Here is a 13,152-nt window from a genome sequence, read left to right on the forward strand (position 1 = left end):
CATCATAAAACTAAATGTGTAAAAATAACAGTAACAATAATTACAAGTAACTACAATACAAAAGTAACGGCTCAAAAGTAACTTGTTGCAAAAGGAAATGTAACGACATTGTAAAACTAAATGTGCTTACAAGTAACTAACACAAAAGTAACTGCTGAAAAGTAACTTGTTGCAAAAGGAAATGTAGATAACATCGTACAACTAAATGTATAAAAGTAACTAACAATAATTACAACTATAACATAAAAGCAACTGCTGAAAAGTAACTCTTGTTGCAAAAGGAAATGTAAGTAATGACATCATAAAACTAAATGTGCAAAAGTAACAGCAATAGTAATTACAGGTAACTAACACAAAAGTAACTGCTCAAACGTAACTGCAGTTGCTGAAGGAAATGTAAGTAACAACATTGTAAAACTAAATGTGCAAAAGTAACTACTCAAAAGTAACTGCATTTGCAAAGGGAAATGTAATTAATTACAATACAAAATGAAATGTACAAAAGTAATTGCAATTCCAAAAATGTGTTGAAAAAGGAAATGTAAGTAATGACATCATAAAACTAAAGGTACAAAAGTAGCAGCAACAGTAATGACAAGTAACTACAACACAAAAGTAACCACTCAAGAATAATCATAGTTGCAAAAGGAAATGTGAGTAATTATAATACCAAACGAAACGTACAAAAGGAACTGCAATTACAAAAAGAAAACCATGATATGTAGTTGAACTGCAGATACTATTATTATTATTTTATGTATTTATTCCTTGCTGTATCTCCCTAAAGCGAACTCAAAGCGGCTCAAAGAGATCGGTGTAGATAACGTTATCACTATGCCTAAGTAACGAATGCTGGACAAGGTGTGTCTTGAACTACTTTCTAAGGGGCACTCTCCCTTCCCGCTCTCTGATTGGTCCTTGTCAACTCACTTCCTGCATTTTCTGCCAACTTCTGCCCAGAAATTGCATTAACTGCAAACTTGAAAAGGGTCAACAATTAGCTTGCATCAACTTTTGGTTTTCCTTTGGCCAAAGTGGAAAGAAAGAGGGAGAGACGGACAGAATGGCCGCCTTAGTCTCTGACCGGGTGAGCCATAGAATCCTAGTGATGGGATGGCAGAGTTGGGATGGTCCCCCAAAGGCCATCCAGTCCATCCGCTTGGGTCCCCCAGCCTCTTGAGTCCATACATTACTTTTCATGACTTATTTCTTCTGCTGTTGATTCCTCTCCCAAAAGGATTCCTTGGTTGATATCTAATTATACTTCCAGAAGAAGATCTCCAACCTCTGGAGACCAGGATGCAAGGGAGACATGGCTTCCAACTACAGGAAAGAAAGGAGATTCCACCTGAACATGAGGAAGAACTTCCTGACTGGGAGAGCTGTTCAGTAGTGGAACTCTCTGCCCCGGAGGGAGTGTGGTGGAGGCTCCTTCTTTGGAAGCTTTTAAGCAGAGGCTGGATGGCCATCTGTCAGGGGTGATTTGAATGCAATATTCCTGCTTCTTGGCAGAATGGGGGTGGACTGGATGATGGCCCACGAGGTCTCTTCCAACTCTAGGATTCCATGATTCCATGATTCTATGAATGTGTCCAGAGGAGGGAGACTCAAATGATCAAGGGTCTGGAGAACAAGCCCTGTGAGGAGTGGCTTCAAGAGCTGGGCATGTTTAGCGTGCAGAAGAGAAGGCTGAGAGGGGATATGATGAGAGCCCTGTATAAATATGTGAGAGGAAGCCACAGGGAGGAGGAGGGAGCAAGCTTCCTTTCTGCTTCCTTGGAGACTAGGACGCAATGGAACAATGGCTTCAAACTACAAGAGAGGAGATTCCACCTGAACATGAGGAAGAACTTCCTGACTGTGAGAGCCGTTCAGCAGTGGAACTCTCTGCCCCGGAGTGTGGCGGAGGCTCCTTCTTTGGAAGCTTTTAAACAGAGGCTGGATGGCCATCTGTCGGGGGTGCTTTGAATGCAATATTCCTGCTTCTTGGCAGAATGGGGTTGAGCTGGATGATGGCCCACCAGGTGAAATGTGGACCATTTCCGCTCCCTTGGCAGCCACCTCTCCACAAAAGTCAACATTGATACTGAGATTCAACACCACCTGAGCTCTGCGAGTGCAGCATTTTCCCGAATGAAGCAGAGAGTGTTTGAGGACCGGGACATCCGTAGGGAGACCAAGGGGCTTGTCTATAAAGCTATTCCCCTCCCAACCCTGCTCTATGCCTGTGAAATGTGGACTGTCTACAGATGTCAACACTGAGACTGAAATACAATACTGCCTGAGCTCTGTGAGTGCAGCATTCTTCTGAATGAAGCAGAGCATGTTTGAGGACCGGGACATCCGAAGGGAGACCAAGGGGCTTGTTTAGAAAGCTGACTGGGAGAGCTGTTCAGCAGTGGAACTCTCTGCCAAGATTCTTCTGAATGAAGCAGAGAGTGTTTGAGGACCGGGACATCCGTAGGGAGACCAAGGGGCTTGTTTATAAAGCCATTGTCCTCCCAACCCTGCTCTACGCCTGCGAAACGTGGACTGTCTACAGATGTCAACATCGACACTGAAATACAACACCGCCTGAGCTCTGCGAGTGCAGCATTTTCCTGAATGAAGCAGAGAGTGTTTGAGGACCGGGACATCCGTAGGGAGACCAAGGGGCTTGTTTATAAAGCCATTGTCCTCCCAACCCTGCTATATGCTTGCGAAACGTGGACTGTCTACAGATGTCAACATCGACACTGAAATACAACACCGCCTGAGCTCTGCGAGTGCAGCATTTTCCTGAATGGAGCAGAGAGTGTTTGAGGACCGGGACATCTGTAGGGAGACCAAGGTGTTTGTCTATAAAGCTATTGTCCTCCCAACACTGCTCTATGCCTGCGAAACATGGACTGTCTACAGATGTCAACATTGAGACTGAAATACAACATCGCCTGAGCTCTGTGAGTGCAGCATTTTCCCAAATGAAGCAGAGAGTGCTTGAGGACCGGGAAATCCATAGGGAGAGACCAAGGGGCTTGTTTAGAAAGCTGACTGGGAGAGCTGTTCAGCAGTGGAACTCTCTGCCAAGGGGAGGGAGGGCTCTCCTTCCTTCCTTCCTCCTTCTTCCTTCCCTGCCTTCGGGCTCCAGGAGGGTCTGCCTGTTTGTCTGCCTTTTCCAGGCTGTCCTCGTTTGAACCCTCTCTGCCTCCCTCCTTCCCACGTGACGCGGGGGGCGTGTCTGTGTCCCCCCCAAGGGGGTGTGGCCACCCCTCCCCTGGCCCCGCCCTCTTCCGGTCCTGGCCAGCTACGTGCTTGCACGCACAGACTGCCTTCTTCCCTGCCTTCCTGCCTTCCTTCCTTCCTTCCTTTCCTGCCATTGCGCTGCATTGCGACCCAGGCGGGCTTCTGTTTCCTTCCTTCCTTCCTTGGCTTCCTTGCTTCGACTTCCTTCCTTGGGGGAAGATGCCGATGTTCGTGCTGAACACCAACGTGGCGGCGGAAGGCATTCCGGACAGCTTGACCGCAGAGATCACCGACCAGCTGGCCAAGGCCACCGGGAAGCCCAGCCAGGTCAGGAAGAGAGGAAGGGAAGGAGGGAAGGAAGGGAAGGAAGGAAGGAGGAAGGAAGGAAGGAAGAGCGGGAGATGGAAGGAGAGAAAGCACAGGAAGGAAGGAAGGAAGGAAGGATGGGAAGGGAAAACGAAGGAAGGAAGGAAAGGAGGATAGAGGAAAGATTCCAGGAAAGGAGGGAGGGAGGGAGGGCTGGAAGGAAAGGAGGAGAGGAAGGGAAAGAGGGAAAGAAGGGAAGGGAAGAGAGAGAAAGGAAGGAAGGAGAGAAGGAGAGGGGAAAGATGGGAAGGGAGGACAAAGGCAGGAAGGAAAGGAGGATAGAGGAAAGATTCCAGGAGAGGAGAAAGGAGAGGAGGGAAAGAGGGAAAGGAAGGAGGAATAGAGGAAAGGATAGGAGGAAGGCAGGACAAAGGAAGGAAGGAAGAGGGAGAGAAGGAAGGAGAGAAAACTCAGGAAGGAAGGAAGAGAGGGAAGGATGGGAAGGGAAAACGAAGGAAGGAAGGAAAGAAGGATAGAGGAAACATTCCAGGAGAGGAGGAAGGAAGGAGAGAGGAATGAAGGTCTGGAAGGAAAGGAGGAGAGGAAAGGCTATGGAAGGAAGGAATACAGGGAAGGATGGGAAGGGAGGGCGAAGGAAGGAAGTGAAGGGAAAGAAGGGGGAAGAGAAAAAGGATTGCAGGAGAGAAGGAAGGAAGGAAAGGCTCAGGAAGGGAAGGAAGGAAGGAAGAGAGGAAAGGGTGGGAAAGGAGGGCAAAGGAAGGAGGGAAGTGAAGGGAGAAAGAAAAGAAAGAAAGAGGAAGAGATGGAAGGAGAGAAAGGCAGAGAGAGAAAGGAAGGGCCAAGGAAGGGATAGATGGATGGAAGGAAGGACAAAAGGGAGGAAGGAGGGAAAACTATAGGAGAGGTGAAAGGAGAGAAGGAAGGAAAGGAAGGAAGAAGTGGGCGGAAGGAAGAATGAACACAGAAGGAGAGAAAAGGAGGGAGGGAAAGACCAAGGAAGGAAGGAAAGATGGAAGGGAGGGAGGGAGGAAAAGGGGAAAGAAGGAAGAGAAAAGGGAGGAAGATTCCAGGAGAGAAGGGAGGAAGGAAGGAGAGAAAGGGAGAAGGGAAAACAAAATGCTAAAGAAGGAATAGATGGAAAGAGGGAACACAGGAAAGGATGGGAAGGGAGGGCAAAGGAAGGAAAGAAGGGAAGAAAGAGGAAAGATTCCAGGAGAGGAGGAATGAGAGGAGGGAAAGAGGGAGGGAGGAATCTTCTCTGAGAGAAAGCTCACACCCAGACAATGCTCTCTTGTCTTCTTCGCCCTTCCTTCCCTCCCTCCACCCTTTGTGACCTACTTATTTCCCCCCTTCCTTTCTCTCTTCCCTCCCTTTCCTTCTCCTCTTCCTTTCCTTCCCTCCATCCTTCCCTTCATTCATTCTCTCCCACCCTTGGCTACTGCCTTCTTTCCTTCCTTCCCTCTTTCCTTCTTCCTTCCCTGCCACCCTTTGTTCCCTCCTTCTTTCCTTCCTTCCCTCTTTAATTCCTCCCTTTCCCTCTCATTTCCTTCCCTCCCTTCCACCCTTTGTTCCCTCTTTCTTTCCTGTCTTCCCTTCCCTCCTTCCTTTGCTTTCCTCCATCCTTCCCTTCTTTCCTTCCCTCCCTCTTTCTTTCCTCTCTTCCCTCCCACCTTTTTTCCCCTCCTTCTTTCCTTCCTTCCCTTCCATCCTTCATTTCTTTCCTTCTCTCCCTTTGTTCATTCCTGCCTTGCCTCCATTTCCTTCCTTACCTCTTTAATTCCTTCCTTTCCCTCTCATTTCCTTCCTTTCCTCCCTTCCACCTGTTTGTTCCCTTTCTTTCCTCTCTTCCCTCCCCCCTCTTTACCTCCCTTTCTTCTCTTCTACATTCCCTTCCACCCTGTTACCTAATTCTTTCCTTCCTTCCCTTTCCTCTAATTTCCTTTCCTCCCTTCTTCCTTCCCTCCCACCCTTTTTCCCCTCCTTCTTTCCTTCCTTCCTTCCTTCCTTCCTTCCTTCCTTCCTTCCTTCCTTCCTTCCTTCCCTCCCTCCTTCATGTCTTTCCTTCCCTCCCTCCCACCCTTTGTTTCCTCTTCCTTCCTTCCCTCCTTCATTTCCTTCCTTCTCTCCTTCCCTCTTTCACTTTCCCCAGTACATCGCGGTGCACGTCCTTCCCGGCCAGCGCATGTCCTTTGGGGGCTCCTCGTCGGAGCCGTGCGCCCTGTGCAGCCTCCACAGCATCGGCAAGATCGGGGCCGCCCAGAACAAGGCCTACTCCAAGCTCCTCTGCGCACTCCTCCAGGACAAGCTACACATCCCGCCCGACAGGTAGGTAGACAGGTGGGCAGAGCGCCAGGGGACCACAGAAGGCAGCCAAGCAGGCACCCCACCCATCGCTAGGGACCACATTGACTCAAATCTAAGGCGCACCCCTTTGGGCGGGTTACAATTAAAGATTATTATTATTATTATTATTTTCCCCTAAACTGCCTTCCCAAAACCAGGCTGCACATTAGATTCACATCATCTATGGTCAATACTTTTGTGGCTTTCAGGGTTTTGAACATGGAGGGGCGCATCAGATTCGATGGCGCATTAGACTCCAGGAAATACTATATATATATATATATATATATAGAGGAATTGTTAGGAATTGTGGGAGTTGAAATCCCAACACACCTGGAGGGGGGGAGGGCCCAGGTTGGCCCATGCATGGTGTGTGTGTGTGTGTATGTATGTATGTGTGTGTGTGTGTGTATATACACACACACACACACACACACACCATGCATGGGCCAACCTGGGCCCTCCCCCCCTCCAGGTGTGTTGGGATTTCAACTCCCACAATTCCTAACAGCTGGTAATAATATATAATATATAATAATAATAATAATAATAATAATAATAATAAAATAATAATAATATTTTAATTATTATTAAATTGCACCAGTGGTGCAGGAGTGATGACTGGAAGGTTGGGTTGCTGACCTGAAGGTTGCCGTTTCGAATCCAACCCAGGCAGAGGAGGGGTGAGCTCCCTCTGTCAGCTTCAGCTCCATGCAGGGACATGAGGGAAACCTCTGGGCAGCATCCTTGCAGATGGCCAATTCTCTCACACCAGAAGCAACTTGCAGAATTGCACTAGTGGTGCAGGAGTGATGACTGGAAGGTTGGGTTGCTGACCTGAAGGTTGCCGGTTCGAATCCAACCCAGGGAGAGTAGGGGTGAGCTCCCTCTGTCAGCTTCAGCTCCATGCAGGGACATGAGGGAAGCCTCTGGGCAGCATCCTTGCAGATGGCCAATTCTCTCACACCAGAAGCAACTTGCAGAATTGCACTAGTGGTGCAGGAGTGATGACTGGAAGGTTGGGTTGCTGACCTGAAGGTTGCCGGTTCGAATTCAACCCAAGGAGAGTATGGATGAGCTCCCTCTGTCAGCTTCAGCTCCATGCGGGGAAATGAGGGAAGCCTCTGGGCAACATCCTTGCAGACAGCCAATTCTCTCACACCAGAAGCAACTTGCAGTTTCTCAAGTCACTCCTGACACACACAAAAATTAAAATAATATAATATAATAATAAATATTTTAAATAATACAATATGATATATAACAATCTATATAAATAATGTGTAATGTCCGTTTGTTGCAGTTACTCCTGACATGAAAAAAATTAAAATGATATAATATAATAATAAATATTTTAAATAATATAATAATACAATATGATATAATGTGAGATACAACAATCTATAGAAATAATGTATAATGTCCGTTTGTTGCAGTTTCTCAAGTTACTCCTGACACGAAAAAATTTAAATAATGTAATAATAAATATTTTTAATGATATAATAATATAGTACAATATAATATGAGATATAACAATCTATATGAATAATGTGTAATGTGCGTTTGTTGCAGTTTCTCAAGTTACTCCTGACACATAAAAATTAAAATAATATAATAATATAATATGAGATATAACAATCTATATAAATAATGTGTAATGTTTGTTTGTGGGATGAACATAACTCAAAAACCACTGGACGAATGGACACCAAATTTGGACCCAAGACACGAATCAGGCCGACAAGTGACCATTACTCATAAAAACACTGAAAAACACAGCAGAAAGGGCTTAAAAAGCAAAAAATACATTACAATGCATGTGCAAAACCACATATATACACATATACACACACAAAACACATGTTGTTATTGTTATGGTCATTTTAAAGCTAATTGTATTGTTTTAATCTGTTTCTGTAAACCACTCCGAGCCAAATTGGGAGTAGCTGTATACAAGTTGAATAAACAACAACAACAACAACAACAATAATAATAATATACACAGACTGGGCCACAGCAACGCATGGCAGGGGATCGCTAGTAAATATTAAAAATAGTATGTTAAACAAAATAATAAAATATAATAATATAAAACAATATAACAAATATTAAAATATAATAATAATAATAATAATAATAATAATAATAATATACACAGACTGGGCCACAGCAACGTGTGGCAGGGGATGGCTAGTAAATATTAAAAATAGTATGTTAAAACAAAATAATAAAATATAATAATATAAAACAATATAATAATAATAATAATAATAATAATAATAATAATAATATACACAGACTGGGCCACCGCAACGCATGGCAGGGGATGGCTAGTAAATATTAAAAATAGTATGTTGAAACAAAATAATAAAATATAATAATATAAAACAATATAATAATAAATATTAAAATATAATAATAATAATAATAATAATAATAATATACACAGACTGGGCCACAGCAACGCGTGGCAGGGGATGGCTAGTAAATATTAAAAATAGTATGTTGAAACAAAATAATAAAATATAATAATATTAAACAATATAGCAATAAATATTAAAATATAATAATAATAATAATAATAATAATAATAATAATAATAATAACAATATACACAGACTGGGCCACAGCAATGCATGGCAGGGGATGGCTAGTAAATATTAAAAGTAGTGTGTTAAAACAAAATAATAAAATATAATAATATAAAACAATATAATAATAAATATTAAAATATAATAATAATAATATACACAGACTGGGCCACAGCAACGCGTGGCAGGGGATGGCTAGTAAATATTAAAAATAGTGTGTTAAAACAAAATAATAAAATATAATAATATAAAACAATATTAAAATATAATAATAATAATAATAATAATAATAATATACACAGACTGGGCCACAGCAATGCATGGCAGGGGATGGCTAGTAAATATTAAAAATAGTATGTTAAAACAAAATAATAAAATATAATAATATAAAACAATATAATAATAAATATTAAAATATAATAATAATAATAATATACACAGACTGGGCCACAGCAACGCATGGCAGGGGATGGCTAGTAAAAATTAAAAAATAGTGTGTTAAAACAAAATAATAAAATATAATAATATAAAACAATATAATAATAATAATAATAATAATAATAATAATAATAATAATAAAAATATACACAGAGTGGGCCACAGCAACGCATGGCAGGGGATGGCTAGTAGATATTAAAAATAGTATGTTAAAACAAAATAATAAAATATAATAATAAATGTTAAAATATAATAATAATAATAATGATATACACAGAGTAGGCCACAGCAACGCATGACAGGGGATGCCTAGTAAATATTAAAATATAATAATAATAATAATAATAATAATAATAATAATAATAATAATAATATACACAGACTGGGCCACAGCAACACATGGCAGGGGATGGCTAGTAAATATTAAAATATAATAATAATAATAATATACACAGACTGGGCCACAGAAACGCGTGGCAGGGGATGGCTAGTAAATATTAAAAATAGTGTGTTAAAACAAAATAATAAAATATAATAATATAAAACAATATAATAATAAATATTAAAATATAATAATAATAATAATAGTATACACAGACTGGGCCACAGCAACGCATGGCAGGGGATGGCTCGTAAATATTAAAAATAGTATGTTAAAACGAAATAATAAAATATAATAATATAAAACAATATAATAATAAATATTAAAATATAATAATAATAATAATAATAATAATAATAATAATATACACAGACTGGGTCACAGCAACACATGGCAGGGGATGGCTAGTAAATATTAAAATATAATAATAATAATAATATACACAGACTGGGCCACAGAAACGCGTGGCAGGGGATGGCTAGTAAATATTAAAAATAGTGTGTTAAAACAAAATAATAAAATATAATAATATAAAACAATATAATAATAAATATTAAAATATAATAATAATAATAGTATACACAGACTGGGCCACCGCAACGCATGGCAGGGGATGGCTCGTAAATATTAAAAATAGTATGTTAAAACGAAATAATAAAATATAATAATATAAAACAATATAATAATAAATATTAAAATATAATAATAATAATAATAATAATAATAATATACACAGACTGGGCCACAGCAACGCATGGCAGGGGATGGCTAGTAAATATTAAAAATAGTACATTAAAACAAAATAATAAAATATAATAATATAAAACAATATAATAATAAATATTAAAATATAATAATAATAATAATAATAATAATAATAATAATAATAATAATATACACAGACTGGGCCACAGCAACGCATGGCAAGGGATGGCTAGTAAATATTAAAAATAGTGTGTTAAAACAAAATAATAAAGTATAATAATATAAAACAATATAATAATAAATATTAAAATATAATAATAATAATAATAATAATAATAATATACACAGACTGGGCCACAGCAACGCGTGGCAGGGGATGGCTAGTAAATATTAAAAATAGTGTGTTAAAACAAAATAATAAAGTATAATAATATAAAACAATATAATATTAATATTAAGATATAATAATAATAATTATAATGATAATAATATTCACAGACTGGGCCACAGCAACGCATGGCAGGGGATGGCTAGTAAATATTAAAAATAGTATGTTAAAACAAAATAATAAAATATAATAATATAAAACAATATAATAATAAATATTAAAATATAATAATAATAACAAACCAGCTGCTAGGAATTGTGGGAGTTGGATGTCCAAAACACCTGGAGGGAGGGAGGGCCGAAGTTGGACCATGTGTGGCATATATAATTCAAATATTATATATTTAATATACACAAACGTATACATAAGAGATCTCCAACTATTCCCGCAGGGTCTACATCAACTACTATGACATGAATGCGGCCAACGTGGGATGGAACGGATCCACTTTTGCGTAACCGGGACGGAGGGCCTTCCTCTTCTTCCTCTTCCGGATCCTGAGTTCGAGTCGTGCACCCATGAACCCCTTCCTCCTCTTCCTTTCCCATCACTTCTAGGAAAATAAAAATCGTAGAAAGAACCTCATGAATGTGTGTATGTTTTGCTCTTTCTTTACCTCTGGCTCCCAACTTTTGGGCCTCCAGGTCTTTTGGACTACAACTCCCATAGTTCCCAACCGCTGGCAAACTGGCTGGGAATTCTGGGAGTTGAAGTCCAAAACACTTGGAGGCTCAAAAGGTTGGGAGGCACTGCTTTACCGGGAAGGATTCATGCTCAGGCCTTAATACCATATGAGTGTCACCTTTGTTGCTGAGGTCCAGGTCCCACCCTCCACTCTGCTCCAGATGGTAAGACCAAGTAAATGGGGATTGTCCAAAAAGTTAGGATGTTTGTCACTGGACGCTGGATTAAATAATAATAATAATTATCATCATCATCATCAAACTACAAGAGAGGAGATTCCACCTGAACATGAGGAAGGACTTCCTGACTGTGAGAGCCGTTCAGCAGTGGAACTCTCTGCCCCGGAGGGAGTGTGGTGGAGGCTCCTTCTTTGGAAGCTTTGAAACAGAGGCTGGATGGCCATTTGTCAGGGGTGATTTGAATGCAACATTCCTACTTCTTGGCAGAATAGGGTTGGACTGGATGATGGCCCAGGAGGTCTCTTCCAACTCTAGGATTCTAGGATTCTATGAGGCTGGATGGCCATCTGTCAGGGGTGATCTGAATGCAATATTCCTGCTTCTTGGCAGAATGGGGTTGGACTGGATGACCCATGAGGTCTCTTCCAACTCTATTATTCTATGATTCTCTTTGTATTATATTTATTATTATTATTGTTATAGTTCATTATATTATTTTTATAATATAATAATAAAAATAATAAACCTTTATTTCTACCCCGCTAACATCTCCCATAGGACTTACATAGGTGTGGCTTACAAGAGGCCGAGGCCCCACACATCGAGCCAGGCCTCATTGTCCCCTATTTTGTCTCTTTGCATTTCGTTTTTTCTGCCTAAGTGGAGTATCTTGCATTTGTCACTGTTGAACTTCATTTTGTTAGTTTTGGCCCTTCATCTCTCTAGTCTGTCAAGATCGTTTTGAATTCTGCTCCTGTCCTCTGGACTATTGGCTATCCCTCCCAATTTGGTGTCGTCTGCAAACTTGATGATCATGCCTTCTCACCCTTCATCCAAGTCATGAATGAAGATCCTGAACAGGACCGGGCCCAGGACGGAACCCTGCTTGTGGCACTCCACTTGTCACTTCTTTCCAAGATGAAGAGGAAGCATTAGTGAGCACTCTCTGTGTTCGTCCACTTAACCAATTCCAGATCCACCTCACCATAGTTGTGCCTCGCCCACCTTGGACTAGTTTCCTTGCCAGAAGGTCATGGGGGACCTTGTCAAAGAAGGCCTTCCTGAAATCCAGACACGCTCCATCCACGGCATCATTCCCCGCATCTACCCAGCTTGTAGCTCTATCGAAGAAAGAGATCAGATGAGCCTGGCATGACTTGTTTTTGATAAATCCATGTTGACTATTAGCGATGACTGCATTTCCTTCTAAGTGTTTGCAGACCGCTTCCTTAACAATCTTTTCCAGAATCTTGCCCGGTATCGACGTGAGGCTGACCGGACACTGGTCGTTGTTTGGGTCATCCTTTTTTCCCTTCTTGAAGATTGGGACCACATTGGCCCTCCTCCAATCTGCTGGAACTTGTATTAACTGACCTAAACATGGATGGGTTATGGATAGATAAACCAATAAGCAAATGGGTGCTCAATACCTATCCTCTGATGACATTTACGATACGCCTTCCGAGATATGTCAACCCTGGCTAGGTGACTCTGATGTATATCTGACCCTGAGGAGGAGCCCTGGACCCAGCATCGATGTCATGAAGCTAGAGCTGTTGCCTTGGAGTTGGATCCAGAGTGGCCTTCCTGCCTTCTCGCCCTTGAGGAGATTCCACCTAAACATGAGGAAGAACTTCCTGACTGTGAGAGCCGTTCAGCAGTGGAACTCTCTGCCCCGGAGGGAGTGTGGTGGAGGCGCCTTCTTTGGAAGCTTTTAAACAGAGGCTGGATGGCCATCTGTCAGGGGTGATTTGAATGCAATATTCCTGCTTCTTGGCAGAATGGGGTTGGACTGGATGGCCCATGAGGTCTCTTCCAGCTCTTTGATTCTAGGATTCTATGAGGCTGGCTGGCCATCTGTCAGGGGTGATTTGAATGCAATATTCCTGCTTC

The 13,152-nt window shown here is 41.3% G+C and overlaps 1 protein-coding gene across 1 annotated transcript; it reads left to right on the forward strand.

Moving 5' to 3' along the window:
• Window positions 1-3,260: 3,260 nt before the first annotated feature.
• Window positions 3,261-10,981, forward strand: MIF (macrophage migration inhibitory factor). The gene is made up of 3 exons (XM_060779780.2): window positions 3,261-3,549; window positions 5,699-5,874; window positions 10,788-10,981. Exons 1-3 carry the CDS (start codon window positions 3,442-3,444, stop codon window positions 10,852-10,854), a joined length of 351 nt encoding a protein of 116 aa, XP_060635763.2. The 5' UTR covers window positions 3,261-3,441; the 3' UTR covers window positions 10,855-10,981.
• The last annotated feature ends 2,171 nt before the right edge of the window (window positions 10,982-13,152 follow it).

This window comes from Anolis sagrei, chromosome 6, assembly GCF_037176765.1.
Source record: "Anolis sagrei isolate rAnoSag1 chromosome 6, rAnoSag1.mat, whole genome shotgun sequence".
NCBI classification, from domain to species: domain Eukaryota; kingdom Metazoa; phylum Chordata; class Lepidosauria; order Squamata; family Dactyloidae; genus Anolis; species Anolis sagrei.